This window comes from Micrasema longulum, unplaced genomic scaffold (assembly GCF_059751315.1).
Source record: "Micrasema longulum isolate JH-2025_06_02 unplaced genomic scaffold, ASM5975131v1 h1tg000554l, whole genome shotgun sequence".
In the NCBI taxonomy this organism is placed as follows: Eukaryota; Metazoa; Arthropoda; class Insecta; order Trichoptera; family Brachycentridae; genus Micrasema; species Micrasema longulum.
Genome location: NW_028277750.1, coordinates 625273 through 649511, shown reverse-complemented (window position 1 = coordinate 649511; position 24239 = coordinate 625273). Strand labels below are relative to the sequence as shown.

General features: G+C 33.6%; 1 protein-coding gene across 1 annotated transcript in view; it reads left to right on the top strand.

The window, feature by feature from the left end:
• LOC148280671 (apolipophorins-like) overlaps positions 1-24239 on the top strand; it is a 108577-nt gene that overhangs the window by 65595 nt on the left and 18743 nt on the right. The window contains 16 exon segments of the mRNA XM_088228026.1: positions 89-234; positions 2249-2512; positions 3813-3954; positions 6161-6305; positions 7306-7497; positions 8911-9158; positions 10078-10275; positions 11179-11328; positions 12135-12306; positions 14108-14283; positions 15982-16202; positions 18169-18283; positions 18991-19177; positions 20253-20371; positions 22112-22240; positions 23115-23258. Of these exon segments, the coding sequence (XP_088084152.1) occupies positions 89-234; positions 2249-2512; positions 3813-3954; positions 6161-6305; positions 7306-7497; positions 8911-9158; positions 10078-10275; positions 11179-11328; positions 12135-12306; positions 14108-14283; positions 15982-16202; positions 18169-18283; positions 18991-19177; positions 20253-20371; positions 22112-22240; positions 23115-23258 (2748 nt within the window).

Genomic DNA, 24239 nt, shown 5'->3' with positions numbered 1-24239 from the left:
ATGTAGAGCCATATGCACCGGAATGTGCGGAAAGGGAATGATGATGATAAGATTTTCTGTAATTATAAAATTTGTGATTGATTTTCAGAGGCCAGAATCTCGCTCATTTTCATCTGACATCGGAGTGGATATTGATGGCAAGAAGTATTCGGCAGTGTCCACAGTCGACATGACTAAAAAGGACAGCTCTCTGATCGACCTCAAGTTTACGTGCCCCGAGAATAAGCCGGCGAGGTGAGGATGCTTTAAATTTTAAAAAATCAGGCCGCTTCACGGAATACAATAATAAATACTTATATAGTTTTATTCAACTGTTTTTAATATTTTTTTACCAGTGACCTGGTTTCGTCGTGACTGACATCGTCAGACTGGCGGGAGAATAAACAAATTTCTATATTATATACAAGTGCAAGCAGGGGTTGTAAATCATGATTAGATAATATTGGAAATAATATTTATACAATGATATTTGTTCATAAAATTATAAACTCTAAGAAAAAAACAGAATTTTGGAAAAAAATGGATCGGAACCAGCATGAACACGATCACAATACTAGAGAAAAGAACAAAATTAGACTTCCATTTAGGAAAAAGGCAAAGTCACAAAATTCAATTTTATTTAAAGCAATTAAAAAGTATTACGAAATGGAAAAAAATATTTATGAAGAAAAAAACATATCAAAATTTAAAATAATGGTCAAGACATATGTGATAAACAATTTATAAATTAAATATATTTGCAATGTTATTATTAGAACACACATAACAATATGTATGATATGTGTGCCCTACTTTAAGATTTAAATGAAAAAAAATAAAAGAGTTTAAATGAAAATAATTTAAGTATAAGGTAACAATCATATGAAGTTTTGTTTAAATGTATATAATAAACACTGGTGTAAATGATATAATTTTATGAATTTTTATAATGAAAATGTATTTGAATGATATGTATTTAAATTTTGAAATCGAATTAAATTTCGACATAACTGTCAGTTTTGAAAGCGAGAGACTGGATGCAGAGGCTAGACTGGCTAGATGCTGCCCTATTAACATACAAGAGCATCTAGCCGTAAAATGTAACCACTGGACAAAAAATAATTTAGTTATATTTTTTCCATCTGTATGTATACTTATCATAGTTTATTAACAAAAACAACAATAACTTTTTATAAACATTGTGTGATTGATTGATTCAATTTTTCCGGATCATGTCTAGTCTGCCTAGCTAGGTACAACCTGTTATAAGGCAGACATTTTTATGCAAAAAAAAAAAAAATTACTACTTATTAGTTAATTAACTATACAGTTTAACAGTATTAATTTATACCATTTGTTATATAATAATGTTTTTGAGTAAATTTTTCGATTTTTTAATTAAATTCTGGTCACGGTTTTGCAAAGTTTGGGTAACATATTGAAAATTTTGGGGCCCAGAAACATGACATTTCTTTGCCCGAATTCAGAATTTGTGGTAGACCCCATAACCATCTAGTTTGACTTCTGGTAGTGTGGGAGTGTTCCTTTTGGGATTTGATAGAATAATTTACTTTTACAAACATTAATTTTCTAAAAATATATAATTATTTATATCTAAGATCTCAAATTCCTCAAATATCTTGACGCTGGGGTACCTGAAAGGCTTTTTAAACATTATTTTAATGATTGATTTATGAGCAGATTCGAGAGGTTTTAATATCGATTTATTAGTGCCTCCCCATCCTTTTATGCCATAAGTTATAATTGAGTTACATAAAATAAAATATAGTTGTTTGAGTTTAATTAGGGATAAGATGTTACGTATCGACTTGAAGATATAGGAAAGTTTTCTAATTTTTTGTGTTATAAAATCTATGTGTTCTTAATTATTATGAAAACAAAACTTTGTTATTAGTGTTACACAATTTTATTATTTTACAAGAACACAACTATAGTTTCGGGAGAGCACTACTCCCATCGACGAGTGATATAAAACTAATATCGTAATTGTGTAACACCAATAACAAAGTTTTATTTCCATATTAATTTATGATGAAGTGTTACTAAGTGAATGCCGATTCAATTTAAAAAAAATCTAAGTGTTCTGTCCAAAATAGCATCTCTATAAGCGGACAGCGCGTTTTTACTCCGAATAACTGATTTTTTAACGGCAATTTTTTTCAAAATAAGCTCGTTTTGGTGAAAATTTAATAATATCAACATGCTTCTGGAAAAGACCCCTACAATTTATGTTCATGATAATTTGTAGATTCTACATCAACGCTCAAAGGACAGGGGAGCACCAGTACAGGGGCGAATCGAAACTGGAGAACATGGCTGACTTCAACATGGTTCTGAACGTCGACGCCAAACTGATCGCTCCTGAGGATTTCGACATTAAGGTTGAAATAGATGCAGCTAAGATCAAACTGAACAAGATCCACTTCGAAGCGAAGTCGGAGCCAGCAGCTAAGGGAGCTAAAAAGATCAACTTCTTCGCCAAAGAGGGTGGAAAGGACGTCCTTAGCGGAACGTAAGTTCTATTTTTAACCCTAGGCTGGTGATATATAGCTAGTACACATTGCAAACATAGATTGATGTTAAATAATGAAAAATTATAGGGTAAAATCACCAATGATTGTCACTTTATGCGCATTGATTGAGTTAATATTTATTTATAAATTAAACATCATTTGAATGAAATCGTTTTTTTTTCATCAACAAATGTTAGTTGATTTTAAACTTTTAATCAATATTCAGAGGATCTATTACAGCCATTTATTTGCACCTTTAAAATTTCCGTGTATATGGAAAAAAATAAAAGACGTGGTAGTTTTTTATAATTATCTAATGGATTTAATATAATTACAAAAAAACAAAGTATAACTCAACCTGAATCTAATGAAGATAGCAACGCTCTTTCTTTTAAAAAAAATTGACTTTAAAAAAATCTTTGAAGTGTTTCTTTTTAAGGCAATTTTTGTACTAAATACAAAAATAATTTACTATATTTGTCGTTAAATATAAACAAAATATCAATAATGCATTTAAAATACTGAGTGGCATGTGCCAACAATTCAAATATGAACTAATAACCCTACAACATTTTGGTTATTGGCACAGTGCCTGATTTTGAAATATTTTTTTTTTGTATAGTTGGCGCCCATTAAAAAATATAATTTCTTAGCAAAATAATGACATTTGATACAAAACTAGCTTAATAAACGTGCATTCAATCACTGATAAATTTAAGTACTCCGTTTTCAACACTAAAATTACGAACCATCTTTTTGGAGTCTGAATAAAAGAGTCCCAATTACCGGGGGGGTGCCGACGATACCCTGGTTTACCGTTTACTTTTTTTTTTTTTTGACAAAAAAAATATTTTAATATTAGCACTTATTTTATATTTATTGATATCTATCTTATTCTTCCAGAAGCCTTTATTGAAATTTAGAATAAAATGTATACCCACACGGTCATGCCTTTGTGGGTTTTATTTTTGTGTTTATGTAATAGTTTTTTTTTGTCTTTGTAACTAATGTATATAGGTAAATGTAAAATGCAAAGAAAAAAATATTTAAAAAAAATAAAATTCTAAAATAATCAGCTTACAGCAGTGTGGGCACAAATAGTCTGCCGGCACACCCCCTACATGATCAATTTTAGCCGGGAAGTCGCGGTCATAAGCAAGGGATGAAAATCTGGCATCCTGGGGGAGGGGGGGGGATCTTAAAAGGTCGGTCGCTACCCCCGACACTATTTCAGCTGTTTCTGGAAAACATCTGTTTTTTCAAGAAGTAAAAACAAACTTTTAACTTTTTATTATTTAGAACGACTTATCAGAGCAAGCAGGAAGGTCACAAGTTCATCATGGAAGGCTCTGGAAGTGTGAAGATCAAGGAGGAGCAGAAATCTACCAGCTTCAAGTATGTAAGGGACAAGATACACGAAAGTGCTGAATCCGGATACGAGGTAAATAATTATTATTTTATTTATTATTTATTATCATTATATTACATACACAAAATTATATTTTGTGTAAAGTTGCTTTGACTGTCTACTAACTAGGGCTATTTACCCCGTTCTAAAACAGTCAAAAAAATATAAAAAACAGTAATCAATTTATAGAAACAGTTATAAAGATACAGGACAAAGTGAAAAACAAAGTAAAAAATGGAGTAAAAACATGGTAAAAAATGTAGTAAAAACATAGTAAAATTGTAGTAAAAACATAGTAAAATTGTAGTAAAAACATAGTAAAATTGTAGTAAAAACAAAGTAAAAATGTAGTAAAAACATAGTAAAAAAAACGTAGCAAAAAAAATAAATTATTAAAACAAAGTAATAAATGCAGTAAAAACATAAAAACAGAATACATAGTAAGAAACATATTTAAAGTCATAATAAAAAAATGAATGTATGTTGTATAGCAAAAAGCGTATTTAAAGAAAGAAAAGAAAAAAACAGCATATTAAAAAATAAAGTAAAAGATGTGATAAAATTTTTAAAAAATAAATACATAGTTAAAACAAGTTAAAAAGTCATGAGGATCTTAAAAATTAAATCAGCAAAAAAATTAAATCAGCAAAAAACTAAAAATATATATTTATATATAAAATATATATATATAAAAACTAAAAATATAATAATCAAATTAATTAGTTCCTAAGCCAAAAATGCCCATCTTAATTCCCATACATAATCGATAGTTCAGTGCTACGGGAAATTGGATATAAAAAACGTTTTCTCACACGCGTTTCAAATTAAAGCATTTAATTTTACGGCGAAATTTCCCATAAATGCAATAAAAAAAAATTGATAATAAAAGTTGTTTAAAAAAACCGTCTACTTTTACCACTGTTCAATTATTTAAAAAAATAAGGATTTAGATATAAATTGTTACATTAAAAGAACTTTTTGCTTCAAATACATAAATATAAAATAAATAGTAGTGTTTCTACGTCACAAAACGTAAGTACGCGACCTAGAATAGGTGGTAATATCTTAAATCCCAAATTAAAAACAACTACAGCACATCATTATACTTACAGGGGAATATTTTTATTTTGAAATGAACGAAGAAAATAAAAAGTGCAGTCAGGAATACAACATATTTAAGAAAGAAGTGAAAAGATACACCGATGAAAAACACTGTTTATATATTTTTTTGTAATTTATATGTTATCCTAAAAATAAAATAAACAAATTATTGTAGGACGTCACTCCCCATTATGTACACAAGAATTGTTTTCTTTTGCGTAGTGGGAAAAATGTAAAAATATGTATTTATTAATATAAAAATTGTATTTAGTAGTAATATTGTATACTTATATTTGTTATCTGAATAAAAAAAAAATGAAACGTAACGTAAAGACTGGCTGGATTTCCTCCCTAGGGAGTTATTTAGATCTTAATTTGTTACAAAAGAGAGGGAAAATATTTTTAAAAAGTGAATATGGAAGTCTAGGCATTTACACAGCTTATGGATCAAAGATCCGAGGTTCGAACCCCACTCTATCACAACTTTATTTCCATTTTTTGATAGTGAGTTATTTACAACTCGTTTAAAATGGCCACCAAAATTTAAATGTTTAGGTAAATTATAAGAAAGCAAACGGCAAACAAAAGCATAGGCCAATGAATCTATGAAACAATTAGTAACGAGAAAATGTTTAAAAAGGCTATAAAAAAACGGATAGTGGAGCTAGGTAGAAGTAAAATGGATTGTCTCATTCGCCCATACCAATATTGAATCAACTGCTCCACAAGTGTACAGCTTATGTTAAGTTTTTGTTATTTTCATTGTGTTTTGTAATATAAATAATATAGATGTACATAATACTTTGTTTTTAAAACTGTCTGAATATTTGTTAATTAGCTTCGTTTTTTTAAGTTAGTCTTCTTTGCTTATTCTCAAATGTAATTTAAAAAAAGTATATTGTTATGTGTCCTCGGCACGGGAAACCCCAGTGAGGTCACATTATTTTTATTATTAATTATAGTTTGTAAGCATAAATATGAATAAATAAATAAATAAATCTACCGCAATCTACCGATTTACTTTTCTGTATCTACCGATTTTCGCGAGATGGGGGCTGGCAACGCAGCGCAACGCCCTATAGAAAAAGGGCGTGATAGTTTATTGTTGTTGTTGTTACAAAGATGCTTTTGTTTTCAGGTTTTCTTCAATGTTGCGGTAGGGGAGAATAACGTCGTCATCGAGCACAAAGCCACGAATAAGGAGTACAAGTTCTCCAGTGTCTACTGTGAGGAAAAGAAAAATTGTGCCCATATAGAAATCAAAAATAAGGTCGACTTCGCAGGTAAACAATGATTCTTTAAAATACATAACAAACATAGAAAGGATTGAAAATGTTCAACGCAATTTTTTAAAATACCTTATAGTCTAGACTATAAAAACAATAAAACGCTTTGTACTTACAGCCAATCTGCCAAACAAAATGGATTTTTTACCCTTGAAAATAGACGCACTGTATCTGAATTATGCTATTTACATAAATTATAAATAATAAAGAAGACTCTTTTAACTTACTCTCCAAAATTAATCTCAATGTCCCCTTTCGCGTGACAAGAAATAAGTATTAATTTCATCTGCCAGTCTGCGCACTAATTATACACAAAACACTTTTTTCTATCGTTCTTACTCTAACTTTAATGCTTTTTTTTCATCTAATGATATGTTTTACATGCCCCTTAATTTATTAAAAAAATAATTAAGACTCCTTATTACTGGCTGCGATACGATCCCACTTATTATTTAATGATGATAAAATGGATATTTTTAAGTCATGTTAAATAATATTTGATGTTTAAAAGATAGTGTCGGTCAAATGTCCACCACGGCGCTGTTTAATCCGAGAGATCCAATTTTGATTAGTTCTCTCATTAGATGAGCAAAGTAGCGTAGAAAAAAATCACTACCTTGGCAACACTAACAAAATGTTTTTTTGTTTTCTTTGACAATCTGACAGATGGAAAAATAATTCAATTTTAAAGTAATGCATTTGCTATTTACACATGCATTTACTACTCACACCTGAAATGTGATCCCATTTCGTTTCTTTAAGATCCAAACAGTATTTCTACGCTTTAAAACGACACATTACAGCATAGTTGAATTCAAATCGGAAGTTGCGTATTGAGCGACGTTTACAAAGAAACTTATGGGTCAAAACGTAAAACTACCGCTTAAAAAGTAGTTTAGTCGCCTTCTGTTTGATGCGCGTATACGGTTACGACTATTCTTAATTCTATTTATTATGTATTATGCATTATAATTAATCTTTTTGAAACAAATTTCAGCTCCAAACCGCGTGTCACAAGCGCTAGAGTTTGATTTTGATCTCCGCAAGTTAGGATTCGCTCCTGAGTTTGGCCTTCAAGCCTCTTCAGAGCTGGAGAGGTTCAAGCTTCCAGTATACACCTTGGGAATCCACCTTAGCCAGGACAAGTCCAAGTATCACGCCCAAGCTTTCGCCAAACCCATCAAAGAAGGTGAGAATCATCATCATTCCCTTTCCGCACCTAATGGTGTATAGGACGCTGCGTTGGTACACCAATCGCAGCGTATTGATATTTTTTGTTGAATGAAGTTGAGATGATCAGGCTTACGGTTCAGGTACCAGTCTATGAACTATGAAATTTCCTATTGTATAAATAAATATTTCAATTAACCATGTCAGGAATCAAACCCGAGACCTCTTGTACCATTACACTACGAAGCGGATGGTGAGATATAAATTGAAAATCAAATTTGTTCATTAGACCAATACCGCCCAGGGGCGCAACGATGAATCTTATCTACCCCCTAGAGAGCGATTGATTTGAAGATATTTTTTTAATGCGACCACATTTTGCTTCATATAATGACCACACTTATGATTAAACGTCAAATGGTGTATAAAACTGCTTGAAAACGGAAAAAAAATACTATGGATTGGTTGAAGTGTTTTGGGTAATGCTTAAGGTCGCAATAATGTTCTAAATGAATTGGAATCACATTAAACACTTACTTAAATATTTATTCATACAAATACACAAATATTACGAAAAAAAATAATTTTTTTTTTTCAAAGAAATATTAGCGTTCTTATCATTTACTTAAATATTTCAATTTTGGTGGCCATTTTCAACGAGTTCTAAATAACTCGTTGGTAGAGTGGGGTTTGAACCTCGGGCCTCTGGCCCGTGAGTCCGCAACACTAGCCACGGGACCACAACCCGATTAATAATAACGTATCCCAAACTCTATGAAGCCAAGAGCCCTGTTTTGAGTTAAGATACAAAAGAATGGAAAATGAAGCATGTACGTTATTGAATAATAGCAAAAATTAAAATTATCATATACATATTTCAATAAAGATCTGGACAACACGCCTAATAGTATATATATATGCAATGTTTCGCAGCAGTTTCCTGCAATGGTCTCTTCTCTTAGACAAAATCCAAACTTATACACTCTTACTGAAAACGGCCATCGTTTTGGAGAACTTAATATGTTCATCCAGGACAAAATATGATAATGTAAGAATATGTAAGAGATCGGCGTTTCGGTTATTTGAAAGGAGTGTCAGTAGCAGTTACTGTTTTCCAAATGTAACTGTTTTGTAAAACATTTTCTAAATAACAGTTCAGTGAGGGCAAAAAAAAAATAGTTCAAGCAACCACTGAAACAATGACAGTTAATTTTTTGTGAAACTGTTTGAGCTGTTTTGGAAGAATGACCGTTTTAAAATAACCGTTCAATTTTTCTTTATCACCTCTAAAACCTGTCCAGAGAAGTTAATTGATTTGACAAAGATTGTTATAATAACGTCTCCTTTATTTTTTATTTCCTGATAATTGGCGATCTGGATAACTGGAGTTTCGATAAACGGAATCCAATATTTTTGAATTTTTTGTTTCCAGCTTACCAGACCGCTTTCATTCTTACAACTCCTCACCGCATCGTCAGCCTGGAGACGTCCACAACTCTGCCGAGCCTGAAGAGTAAGGGTAGTCCCCTTACCTTCCAGCACGAGTCCGTCTTCTTCTTGAACAAGAACGACCCTAGCACCAAGACACAGCTGAAGATCGCACGCGACTTCCAGAGAGTGGAAAAACAACACGTCTCTTCTAGTGGACATATCATCTTTACTTGTCCATCTCTTGGAAAGGTATAAGAAGTGTATTCATAACTATTTTTTTAGTTCTTTCTCATGTCCAAGTAAGAATTACTGCTGTAGCCAGGGTTACGCCAGTAGCTCAATCACAAATAACTATCGACGTGCTAATAAGTGACGTGCTAGCAATTTCTCACCATGGTTGTTTATCGTATTCGCGATCACAATGGAACATCCGTGAACACCTAATATTAAATGTCAAAATATTTACGTTTCACGACGCATAACTCTGCTGCGCAATCAGATATTTGAATTTCGCCGATAAAAATGTGGAAAATATTCCAAAACTTTTTACATATAAGTTATTAATTAAAAAATACTTAGTACACTTCCACTTATTTATATATTTATAACTATGATATTTGGCAAGAATATTTCGTTATGGAGCAAGTTCTTCCTGCCCAGTAGCTCAATCACAAATAACTATCGACGTGCTCAAAAACATGCTAAGCATTTGAGCTATCACAAAGGACAATAATGAACATGCTTAAGTTTTCGCAGTCATAAGTCAACGCGTGTGTAATCTCTAAGTTAATGCTTGCGTCGGTTTGTTTCTTCGGCGTTTACTATAAAAAAGAATACAATATATTGCATTTGCAAAATAGTAAGGAGTGTCTAATACAAAAAAGTGAAAATTAAATTACAATTACTATGGCGACTGCTTTTCTTGAGATTTGGCTTGCCAACTGCCGGCTAAATGCAATGAATAGCATGATAAATAATAAATAAATATTTAAAACTTTGTGAAACTGTTTCTACATAATGGTTAAGAGTAGTGTGGGCAAAAAAATAAGTACAAGCAACCGCTGGAACATTAACAGTTAATTTTTTTGTGAAACTATTTTGGAGAAATAACTGTTTTAAAATAGCTGTTTTTCTCCATCTCTAATTCTAATACTATAATCTCTTTTAGGAAATGCAAATTACCGGCAAGACTCAGTACAGTATGACATCCCACGCCCTGAACTCGGAACTGGTGCTCGACATCTTCAAGAAGAAGCCGCAAAAGGTGGTGATGACCTTCAAATTCAGCCCTGAAGTTGTCAAGGGCGAAGAAGATATTCTCAAGTCCAAACTGTCCTACACCGCCGTTGGGCATATTGATGGAAAGGTAAGAATTGAAACACAAAATCAAACTAACCCACACGCTTTTTTCCGTAGGGGTAGACAAAAGGGATAGAACGCCATATCACTCTGTTTTTGATATCACCTCGCTTCCCTCTACATCCCCACATCTTTAATTTTTACACTTTATTTTATTAGCATTAACGGCAAATCTGCCTTTTACAAAAAATTATAATACTAACATATTTGGCTTAGTATTTTTTTTTTAGATACATAAATTTCCTTTTACCCAAGATTTATAAAAAAAAATCTAACCTAAAAATTATACAAGATGTATATTAAAAAAATAACCTAAAAATTATACAACAAATTCAGTAGAAAGTTCAAACAATTCAAGAATAAATGTAAAAAACAAAATTAAATAATAAAATATTTTAAAGTAATATAACAAGTACTGATGCATACGGCTGGGCAAAGTGAACAAAACATTGTATATATTATGAAATGCATGAATAAATAAATATGATTACCATTCACCATTTTTGAAAAAGTTCAAAAGGTTTGTTCTGTAGGAACAATACCCTACACCACCAAATATATCAGATACGTGGGAATAACTATTGCCGAGTTCATGAAGTCTGTTTAATACGGCATTACAAGTATACACTGTCCGTGAATTGTTGCTACAAGACGGTGGCACCTGTCTAGTCATTCTTGCAGGCACCCTGAAGTTGATGAGAGATAATAGTTCAGGGCAATCCCATATTGAATTTACAATTTTGAATAAATTTAAAAGGTCTATAATTTTTCTTCTATCGTTAAGTTTTAACAAATTTAATGTTTTTAGTAAAAAAATCGTAATTTAAAAATTCATGACTGATTCTAAGTTTAAAATTTATTTAGAAAATTAGGGTTTATTTTAATGTAGCATTTGTGTTTTTTTACACAGGGTGTTGGATTCGATGTCTTATTTAACGAAAAGGTTTTGCTGAGCGCTGATAATGTCGTCATAAGCAGCGAAAACACTCTGACCATCGACAAGCAGAAGAAGACAGCCTCCTGGTCCCTCGATGCTACTCCCACCAAACAGACTTTAGTGGTAAGTCAAGAACAATAATTTTATTTGTTTAAATAGGAAAAAAAAAAATTCAGTTGCCTTGTGAAGTTCAAAAAAATATTGCTAAGTTACCTCAGTGCTGGGATAAGTAACAATGTTTGAGTATGTCCAAATGCTTGCAGACTGGCTGGATTTTCTCCCTAGGAAGTTGTTCATATTTAAATTTATTTCAATAGAGAGGGAAAACGTTTTTGAGAAGGGAATACGGAAGTCTAGGCATTTACAGTCATTGGCTGGTTTCAGTGGCCACTTTACACACTGTGTAACATTCACCATTCTGCCTATGTTTGAACATCCGCATTTCCTCAACTCTTCCATCTGTTGACTTTTGTGAAGTAAAAGAGCTGAAACCCTTATCACGCGGGTGAGATTCATCCGGCTGAACCAAATCACGTACTAGGCAACGCCTGAAAACAATTTTCCATTAATGTTTCATTAATGTTTAAATATTGTTTTAATTTTAATAATAATAAAATAAAAGAGGTAATCATGCCTTTTTATTTTTCTTTAAAACAAAACGAAAATTAACTCGGAAACTATCTCACACACATAATAGGCTGCTCGCGTACACGGTAATAGAAAAAAAACAACGTGTAAAAGTGTCTGTTATTAGAATCGCGGCGCCTACTTAATTGTCGTCTGGTGTCGGCCGAACCGGGAAATCCCACGCCGGCACCAGCCGGCGTAATTGTAAATCGGCGTAAATATAATCGGCTGATTTATTGGTTAGTTAGTTTGAAGTCACAATCGTATACAAAGTCAGTCTCATTAATGGGTATTACTTTCAGATGAGGATTCCAAGCACAGAGGTGTTGAGAATCGAGAGTTCCAACCAGTACAACTCTCCCAACTTCCAAGCGGAAGTCAGCATCTCGGTTCTTCAGGACAAGACCTACCGCGGCACCGCAGAAGTCGGACTTAGCTCTCCTTACTCAGTTAATCTGGTCGGAGGAATAAAGAGTGAGATGTTTTTATTATTATAATAATTATTATAAATGTTTTCGAGCCTAATACCCGTATGCAGAGACAAACCTTAAGGTGAGGAAAGTACATTCTATTGTCTTCATCTTCGGGTTATTCTCTGCATTTGAAATTAGAATGTACTTTCCTTACCTTAAGTTTTGTCTCTGCATAAGGGTATAAGCATGAAAAGGGGCCCTCGGGCAAACCGCTTCTCATTGCAATCACGGCCCGGGAAGCTAAGGGCGACATACCTTCACTATGACGGAATAGTTAAAAATAAATTATTTTCCCGAACGATTACGAAGATACACTACCGAACCTCCACCTTCAAGTTTTGGGTAGGTACATCGCTATGTAACAGGGAGAGGCGAACGCCACGCGACACATATCTACGCACTAAAGTGACATACCTTCATTATGACGTCATAGTTGAAGATTTTTAATTTTTTTTTTTTCTGCAATTACATTACTTTTTTTTTTCTAAACCTGTTGGCATAGTTGAAGAATAATTCTCCCAAGCGATTACGAATATACACAACCGCCTCCCACCTTCAAGTTTTTAGGTAAGTACATCGGTTTGTACTGATGGGTCTAGTATCTCACGGTATACGTATCTTATCATTAAAAGTGACAAAAATTTTGATCCGCTGAGGAGTATTCGCTTTAATTACTTTTTTTTTTAAATATTTCTGTGGAGGTCAGTTTTTTTCTTAAATGCCTATTTCAAATATGAAAATTGTCAAACTAAAACTTAATAACTATTTAGAAAAAAATAATTTACTCTCAGAAAACCAATATGGATTTCGGACAGGCATGGGTACTGAAAACGCAATAGCTAAATTGACTGAAACAATAGCTAAACATCTAGACAATAGGGAAAAATGCTTGGCTATTTTTCTGGACCTGGCTAAAGCTTTTGACACTATTTCACATAAAATTCTATTTAAAAGGTTACATAATATAGGAATCCAAGGGCAGTTATATAAATGGTTAAAGAGCTATGTAAGTGGAAGATTTCAGAAGGTGAAAGTGGGTAGTGACTTAAGCGAACCTGCTCAGCTCTCATTTGGTGTTCCACAAGGGAGCACTTTGGGACCACTGCTGTTCTTGATATATATTAACGAACTTTGTAACAAGCCATCACTTGGACAAATCATTTCATTTGCAGATGATACAGCTATAATTTATAGCGCATCAACTTGGTCAGAAACTCATAAAAAAGCAAGTAATGACTTAAGTTATATTAAAAAATGGCTAGACGAAAACCTGTTGACTTTAAATTCGGATAAAACAAAGTTCATACGTTTTAGTGCAACTTCCGCCGGGCAACCTAATGAAATTCACGAACTTCAACTACATAATTGTAGCAGCAATTAGCAGCCTGTGGCAACAGTATTTTATAAATGAGGAAGTTCGATGTTGTTTATTTATTAATATACTATCAGAATAGGCCAAAAAAACGAAATTTAAGTCATTTATCTCGTATTATCAGCGCTATAACTTTTTGAAGTTTTGTAATTTTGAAATGACTCAACCTGTGACGTTACAAGTTCTCTTCGCCGAGTTCTGCTGATTAGTGGGTTAGCAGGAAATCTATCACAACAGGACAGTTCATTTTCACTTTTTTTTCATTCATTTTTGAGAAATTTCCTTGTACAATTAAATGCTCTTATTTTAAGCGCGCGTAAGAAAACATTTTATGTTTTATCCGATTTCCCGTAACACTTAACTACCTCATTGTCAATTAATAACATTAATCATAATAAATCACACATTTTCTTGATGATATTTTTGCCAGATGACAACTCTAAAGTTGTGATCTCCGCTAAGACCGTTCCAATGAAGTCCATCGAGGCCAAGGCTGAACATTTCAATGGGAAACAGAACCGAGTCATCGCCAACTTCCTCATGGGAACGCAGGGCAAGCTTAAACCGGAGATTACTGTCAAGCCGGAAATCCTGAAAGAAATTGTTGTAAGTATACACATTTGATTACCGTATTGGCCCGAATACAATTTGATATTTTTCTAAAAACACATTGGCGTTACGTTCGGGGTTTAGGTCGCGTACAAATGTACACGAGTTCACACCACCTACGCTACAGTCAAGCCCTTTCGCCTATTTATTTATACTTTTACATTGTTTGTATTTATTTTTTTATACAGAATAATGTTCCCTCACTGGGGTGTCCCGTGCCGAAGGAAACATTTTACAAAATGTGAAACATGCCTAAGATTAGCTATTTAACAAAGTTAACATAATAATAACAATAAAAAAAAACGTAATTAATCCAATTAACCTAATTGTAATTAACATAATCAACAAAAAAAAAACAAAAATATTCATAAAAAACATAACCAATTTATATAGACCAATTTAAAAAAAATCATAAACAGTGCATACATTTTACCTATTTGGCTTGATCCACTCATCGATCCGTGCGCAACTCACCTCCACTATCCATTTCTTAATAGAAATTTTATATTGTGAGAACTTACTAATTGTCCTTATGGATAATGGAAGAAGATTGTACACTTTAACCGAGTAGTAGGTCAATCCTCTTTGACCGAAGGTTGTATTTTTTTATTTTTTTTTGCAGCATCAGGGTGGAGTATCTAGTAACTCTTGTATTTGTAATGGAAGGTAGCGAATAATGTTAACGTGCGAATAGTAACAAAGTTTTTACATAAAGTTGTTTTATAGATTTGACATTTTCAAATATACCGAGGGATCGCACGCACAGTTTATGGGTGTGTTAGTGTGTTGCATTGCGACACTAATTATTATTAATTCAAAGATGTCTGATAAAAAAATCATATTTTTTATAATACAATTTACGTAATCAATGTTTGTTTAACAGCTCGGTCTGACTAGTATTTGTTGTTTCCTTTTAGCAGAGAGTGAGGTCTGACTTACGTTTGTTATCTTTTAGTAGAGAGCGAGGTCCGATTAACGTTTGTCACCTTCTGACTGGCTAATGTTTGAATCCTTGCAAGAGAGTGCTTGGTCTGACTAATGTTAGTTATCTTTTAGTAAAGATAAAGGTTTGACTAATATTTTTTACCTTTTAGTTGAGAGTGAGGTCTGTCTAATATTTTTACGTTTCAGTAAAGAGTAAGGTCTAACTAATTTTTGTTACCTTTTAGTAGACCGGGGTTTGACTTATGCTTGTTACCTTTTAGCAGAGAGTGAGGTCAGATTAATGTTTGTTATCTTTTATTGATTGATTTGGTGTTTATTTTGTAGAACTCCATATTTAAACTTATAATTAGAAACTAAACACTGATTTGAGTCTACTGAACACTTTATTTTATTTTTACAAATATAAACATATAAAAATAAAATAAAGTGTTCAGTAGACTCAAATCAGTGTTAGATTTCTAATTATAAGTTTATGTTACCTTTTAATAGAAAGTGGGGTCCAATTAACGTTTGTCACCTTCCAAGAGAGAGTGAAGTCTGACTAATGTTTGTATCCTTGCAAGAAAGAGCTCGATCTGACCAATGTTGTTAGCTTTTAGTAAAGAGTTTGGTCTAACCAATGTTGTTACCTTATAGTCGAGAGTGAGGTCTGACTTATTTTTGTTACCTTTTAGTAAAGAGTGAGTTATGACTAATTTTTGTTACCTTTTCGTAGAGAGTGAGGTCTGACTAATGCTTGTTACTTTGCAGGAGAAAGTAAGGTCCGACCTGTTAACCGTGATAAAGAAGGGTGAAAACTTGATAAAGCAGGAGAATGAGCAAGTTTCCAAGGACTACCAGAAGCTGAAGACGCTCTTCCAGAACGCCAGCCCCGACTTTGAAGCCGTGCAGAACATCTACAAAATCGAGTTCCAGAAGATCGCTGACGAACTCAAGTCTGATAAAGCCTTCGAGAAACTGGCAGAAACATTGTAAGTTATAGACTTCATATACCCTTTCAAAAAAAGTGCCTCATTTATATTGAGTTTAAGTATCAAACTTGAAAAACATTATCTTTATAAACATATCCATAGAGAAAAAACACAATGGTTGGCTGATAATATTAATGATGTGATGTTTAATTTAAGTCTTTAGTCTACTTCTGTCTAATTTTATAGATCGTATCCATCTCACACTTCCACACCTTAAGAACAACGGGACAAATGGCTTTTAGTTCTATATGTATCGATGTTATATTTAGTAATCACCGTAAAAATAAAATACGATATAATTCATTGGTTTAAGTATACCTTGATGAAGAAAGTTGTGTAGCTTTAAAACCGGTGGGTAGAAAAAATAAAAAAACCATTGAGGTAAAAATATGAATCGGGTTGTGGTCCTGTGGCTAGTGTCTTGGGCTCACAGATCTGTGATTCAAATCCCACTCTTGCCCAACTTGATTACCATTTTCTAATAGTGAGTTATTTACAAATCGTTGAAACTGGCCGTCAAAATGAAATATTTTGGTAAATCATAAGAACGCATGTATTCATTTTTCTTTAAAAAAAACTCCTGATTCAACATGAGCGTTTGAAATATGGTCCCTCAACCTGCGGCCAATCAGCATATGTTTGATAGAACGGACTTTAGTCTGTAGCGAGCATTCTCCGGCTACTTTAGAAATTGTCTCCTTGCAATTACTAAAATGTCTATAAATCTACGATAAGATACTGCACAAATCGACCTGGAAAAGATAGAAAAAGCGATGGTATAACCTTTAACCTTTAAATATTTTTTTTATCTTAATATTTGTTTGAAATAGCTATTTTAATGTTGAAAAACGTTTTATTTATTTAACTTTTTGTACATAATGTTATTTGTACATTGACGGGCTTATTGGCAAATGGCAATTTATTCCAACCAACCAATAAAATAAAAGTTTTATTTTTATAATTCAAGTTACAGAACATATTCAATAGAAAAAAAAAATTAAAAAGATAAAGATATAAAAAATTTAAATAAATGTATTTGTTTATAAATTACCTTAAATCAAGACAATTACTCAATGGGAAAAAGGAAAAAAAGAGGAAAGGAGGATAAAGATTAAGGAAGAGAAAGGAGATGTTTCTTCAGACGTGATTTAAACAGAGATAATTAAAAGAGCAACTTTGGTTTTTATGTCCCAATGTCTAGAATGTGTAGATTAGTCAATTCATCACACGACTTGAAATTTTTTGGGGTAGATCTCTTCGCGACTAAACAGTGTGGGATGAAGTTGGATTGGCATGGTTTAGCTCAAAATTTTTGGTCTTTCGTTTTTTTGAATATATTGTATACAATTATTGTTTTGCCCTTGTTTGTCTTTGCTAAATAGTTTTATGTTCTTTTTGTTCAGTTTCTTGCATTTATGTTTCTTCATGTAACTGTTGTAATTGGCTTAGGCCATATATATATAATAAATAAATAATGTAGTAACATCTTTGATGGTGGATGGGAGATGATTCCACAGTCGAGCCGCATGGACACTATATGAGTAAGAGAAGAAAGAGGAATTGTGGATGGGTAAAGAGAGTGACTTTTTATTAATATTTTACCAGCCATCTCCTCTCTCTGTCCTGCTCAGTTACTCGGGCGTATAAATAGTGAAACGATAAACAAAGGTAACGCGTGTGCGGAAGGGAGCGACATACTGAATAGAACTTGCAGTAGACCGATGTAAACAGTCCGTGCTTTTTACTGTACTACTTGATTTCCTTGTCAAAGTCAACATGATATGACATATGACGTGGCGATACTTGTTCTCTCCGCTGGTCATTCCCTTCTTTTTATTTACTCTTCTTTTTGTAAAAAAACTGACACAACATATGTGTTACATCCAATGTATCAGTAATATGTATCCTTCGAACCCTGATGGTAGGCAAACGTCCAGACCATAACGTTAACCCGATTTTTGTTTAGATCCAGTTCCTTCAAATCGGCCAGCAAGATCGGCGCCGATTTGATGCAACAAGTTGTCCAAGTCATGAAGCAAACTCAGGGCGTGATCTCAGAACTGCTTGAACGATCCAACGAGGTATGGAAAACATTCCCCAGTTATATGAAAATTCTTTCAGCTTTGACTAGTACAATCACGTTTCGGACGTGAATGAAATAAAACGTAGAACAACGACGGATGTGCCGAAAATGCGACGATGACATTATTTTAAGGCTGATCACGCAACTCGCCATATAGCAGATGAACGCTCGAATATTTCGTTTTTGCTGGTTCGCAGATTTGGCGTTGCTTTTGCGTTATCTTTATTTACTCTGAAGGAAGAATTGTGAGATTCCTAATCATGCTTCAGCAATTCAACGGAGTAAGCTAAATTTGTGGTGTCAAGTAATATAATTTAAATCTGTTTATGCAAGATTTAGGAGCAAACTTAGAAATCTCCATTGAAGAAGTTGCTGAGATATTTGCGAAAAACTTTAAAAAAAGAATTATGAGATTTTAAATTATGCTTCCTTAACTCAATGGAGAATGATAAGTTTGTAGTGTCAAGTAGTACAATTAAAATCTGTTTTTGCAAGATTTAGAAACGTTGCTTTTACGTTATCTTTATTTACTTTGCCACCCAACCCCAATACAAATTAATTCAATTACCTACCTTCTACTGTAATTCTTCATTATATGACAACACATTTTCCATTTTCGTTATCCATAGTAAAAAAATTAAGAAATAAATTGTCCTATTTTTATTTAGCAGAAAAAATGTAATTTTCCCAATTTTTCCTCATCAGGTGTGGAACGATAAACTTCTGCCAACCCTTACGGGATTGGTAGACTCGGCCAGCCACGTTGGACTGCAGCTCTTTGGGGGCGCTGTGGACATCTTCAGCCACTACTTCGTGTACTTGTCGGAGCTGCTGGACAAGCACGCCGCCGATCTGAAGCCGGCTCTGGAGAACATTACCAAACTGTTTGACGGTAATTACAAACACGGAATTTTGAATAGAATGGAATATTGAAATATGGACATTTTATCATCACCATCATTCCTGTTTCCATTCCCAGTAGTGCACTGCATTGGTAAATCAAATGTATTGTATTTTGATAATCTGTTACATGAATGTAAGGTGATCAGTCCTACACTTCAGGAAAACGCACCTTTTTTACACTACGAGGTGGACTTATCTCCACTCGATTTCCTTATTCAGGATTTTTACCGGAGAGCTGCCATCGTCGAAAACTCTTATCCATTGTTCTGGTTCTTTTTCACATACAGAACTGTTTTATTCATCGACCTGTACAAATGGTGAATCCAAATACGAAACAAAAAATTAAGTTTGAGGGGTACTGCAAGGAACACCACTAGAACCCCTCTTGTTTTGAATACAAATAAGAATTTACATTCTATTGGGCTTGATGTTAACATCCTTGTGTTGAAAACACTCATCCAAGATTATGGTTCCATTTAAAGTAAAGTAAAGTATATAATTTTGTAATTTTTAAATTACTCCGCCTATGATCTTGCAAGTTCTCTACGGTGAGTTAACACATTTAAATTATAGTGGTTTTTAATTTTTTTAAAGAGAAACATTTACGTTCTTATGATTTATACAAATATTTTGATTTCGGGGGCCATTTTCGACGAGTTATAAATAACTAACTATTAGGAAATGGGAGCCAAGATGTGATGAAGAGGGTTGCGAACCTTGGACCTTTGATTTGTGAATCCGCCATCAGGAGCACAATCCAATAATAAGTCAATTTTTTAAACTTTGTTTGTGACCGATTAAATTTGAAAAGAACATCCTCGCGAATCTTGACGTTAAAATTGTCAAGGCCAAAAAGGTTGCGTTTTTGTAAAGACTTAAAAATAATTTTGTTTTAAAAATTATATATGAAAACATTTCTGAAAAATATCCATATTGATTTTGAAAATACAATATTTTTTTCTAAGCCCATTTCACGTGGTTTTATCGGTATTCGTAGAATGTAATATTTCCCTATTGTCCATTTTTCTATTTCAGCTCTATAATATGTTCTATTTCTTTTCCAGAATGCGTGCAAGCGATAGAGCAGCTCTGTAAGCAGATTACGATGGTCTCCAAAGAGTTCTTGGCCAACTTTAATGATAGCTTCAGCAGTCTACCCATCATGCAAACCATCAAGGACAAGGTATTTAGTATTCTAAGTGTTTGAAGACTGGCTGGATTTAACTTCCTAGGGAGTTATAAAATCAGAAAGATAACCATATATTACTAATAATAACCATACATCACATCGACGTACTTTAAGTTTTACTGCACTTGCCTGAGCTGCACGGGTGTCTCCTGCAAGCTCTGTGGGTTGACTGAGTTGTAAGAAACAGCGAGCGCAGTGGCACCATGTATGAGCGAATTATATTGATTTTTCAAAAACGGTTACATCGATTTGACGAAGGTTATCTTTCTATGGTTAGGAGGAAACACCGACTGACTTTTCTTCACACAAATGTGTTTCCGCATTTCCCCTCTGAATTATGGCACTAGAGCAGTGTTTTTGGTTACCCATTATAAATTTTTACCATTAGCGTGTCTTTATTGTTTTGGTTTTTTGAAAAAAATGTGTCTTACAGGAGCTAAGACTATTCAAAACTCCACAAAAGCGCCCGGTTTTATCTGCCATCTTCAAAGGTACAGTATACAGATATGGTAAATAATTTTGAAAAACGGAAAAGGTAGAGACAGCAAATTTTATTCTGATACTCTTTCTAAAAAAACGAAATTGTTTAATTTTGTAAGTTTTTTTTAAAAAAAAAATTTAACTTCGTCGATTTGAGTTAGGCGTAACCGGTCTGACATGTAGTTGTTTTTTTCACACAGTATCGGGAAGACATCTTGCAAGACAGTGACAAATAAGTTATATGTCCAAATACCTATTCATCAAATTTCTCTACCACCGCATATCCTCTTAAGATCTAAATTTATTGCAACAGAGAGAAAAAGCATTTTTGAGAAATAAATATTTAAGTACTGGGTGTTTCCAGCACTTATGACCTGTCATTGACTGGTTTAATGCCCCTTTTACGCACAGTGTAACATTCACCATACTGCCAATATTCATACATCTGAATCCCTCAACTCTTCTATCTGTTGACTTTTAGGGGCAGACGGAGAGGACAGAACGCCATATCACTCTGTCTTTGCATGCAGACCTTCCTTCCTCTGCATGTATACGTCTTCTCATGCACGCGCGCCGATTATTCAAACTTTTGACTTGTCCATCCTTAGTGTTTGTTGGACTTGGTCATGTCATGTTTTCTCGGCCTCGGTTGTTTTCTGCATCCATCTACAGTTACATACTGAATCTTTTGAGGCGTCCATTTGCTTCACTAGTCCAAATCCTTTCTTGATTTTACCGATAGTGCTTATGTCAGCCTTTACGTAATACATGGATCTCGACATTTGTGCATCTTTCGTACCTCCTACACCATAGTTGTAACACACTTTCACAATTTTTCTTACTGTTGAGGAATGGACGAGGTGTGAAGAATACCTCCTCCTAGGAGGAAGAATATTCAGAGTGGACTGTATTGTTGAGAAGGAAAGTTGCGCAACTCCACTAACCTGCCGATGATGAGGCGTGACGAGTGCTGGAACCCTGGTGGAACTGGCGGTCGAAAGACGCTGGCACAGCTTGTATGGATGGATCTGGCGGTTGAAAATGACGCAGGCACAGCGCGCTTAAGGAAAGATTAGTTGAGCACTTCACTTGTTTGATGTTAGATTAGTACTGATGATATAATGTTTTTTCCGGCACTCACGCGTAGAATTATTGTTACATGGAGTGCGCTGGAAAATAGGAAGGACGAATAGGTAGATATGAATTTGGTTAAGAATTGGTCTGAACGCTTACCATGTATGTTTTTTTTCACAGCTCGAAGAATATGACGTTCCTAAGACCGCCCAGAAGGTCGTTGACAGTGTTCTGAAGGAATTGGAAAAAATCAGTCCTACCAAGGAAATTCGCACGTTCTTCGAAGCTTTGCTTACGTACATCAATAAGGTATTTTTATATTTAACTTAAACATTCTACAAATTGTACATTGGCGGGATTATAGCCAAATAGCAATGAGGAAGTTCAGTGGGTTTTTAACAGTTGTTCTTTGTAATAGAGTATCAAATTCAGCCAATTTTCATTTTATATATAGTATCATCAGCGCCATGATTTTTTAAGTTTTGCGATTTTGAAATTACACCGCCTCTGACGTCTCAAGATCTCTACGTCTCTACAGGGATGGTACTCTGGATCTTGTCTACCCCCTAGAGAGTGATTAATTCGAAGATTTAACATTTTTTATTTGCTTCATATAATAACCACACTGATGATTAAACGTCATATGGTGTTTAAAACTGCTTCAAAAACGGAAAAAAAACCTGCATGGTTTGGTCAATTCAACCTAATTAAGTGTTTTGGGTAATGTTTAAGGTCGCAATAATGGTCTAAATGAAAATTTTCATATTTAGTTGCAAGTGTTCGTATTTTTTGACGTTTAATCATCAATGTGGCCATTATATGAAGCAAATAAAAAATTAAAATCTTCTAATCAATCACTCTCTAGGGGCTAGAGAAGGTCTAGAATATCACTCCAGATTAGTGGATTGGCTTCCCGGTAACCGAAATGTACCACAACACTCTGTCATTGGTTTATTTGGAGAACTAATTACGTTGTTCAAATTTTTAGCAAAATCATCTTTATTAATTTTTCCATACATTTTTGAGAACAATTAACTTCGCAGTACAATTATTAAATGCTCTAAGTTTTGCTGTTAAGTATTGCGCAATATTTTTTATATCTTAATTTGGGAATAACGTGTTTATGTATTATAAGTTAGTGATGCTGTGTACATTGTGTATCTATGTTTGTTTATGATTTTAGAAATTCAATCTCAAGAGTGTAAATGACATCGAGGAGCTGAACACAATCTTTACTAAAGCAGTATCTGCCGCAGACAGCTTCTTGGCGTACATCCGAGGATCTGTCAGTACCAGTTCGCCACTCATTGCTCCCAGCTTCATTACTGTGAGTAGAGTAGAGACAGAGCATTTATTAACTCTTGTAATACGTTAACGTTTACATTGCATTCACTTTTACAGTACCTTAACTTTTACGTTACGTTTACTTTAACATTACGTTAACTTTTACATTCCGGTAACTTTTACATTACATTAAGTTTTACATTATGATAACTTTTACAATACGTTAACTTTTACATAACTTCATTGTTACGTGGGGTTAACTTTAACATTACGTTAACTTTTACATTACGTAAACTTTTAAATTACGTTATCTTTTCATCATCATCATATTCCTTTTCCTCACTTAATAGTCCATAGGGCACTGCATTGGTACACCAATAGCAGGGTATTATTACTTTCATATTACGTTAATTTTTATATTACTTTGAATTTTACTATACGTCAAATATTACATTACGTTAAATTTGACATTACATTCACCTTTACAGTACGCAAACGTTTATTTTATGTTGAATTTAACATTATGTTAATTTTAACATTACCTAAACTTGAATATTACTTACAATTACGTTAACTTTTAAGTTTTGTTAATTGTTCATCATTATCGTCATCATTCCCTTTCCGCATTTAATGGTGCATAAGGCGCTGAATCGGTACACCAATCGCAGCGTATTTTGATAAATTTCGTAACATGAATGTAAGGTGATTAGTCTTACGCTTCAGGTACCAATCCAGGGACTATGAAATATTCTAGTGTGAAAACACCCATTCAAATAAATATTTCATTTTAACCATGTCGGGAATCGAGCCCGAGACCTCTTGCATGGTGGGCGAACACGCTAACCATTACACCACGAAGCTGACATTTTTACATTACGTTAACTTTATTACATTAACTGGTATATGTAGGATTGTGGTTGCTGAAGGTTGGAGCTCCAACCCCAGTTAAAGATTAACAAAAGACACGAGGTTGCTGTTTGATGCGTATTTATGACATGGAGAATAAGATATAGCACTTGGTTGT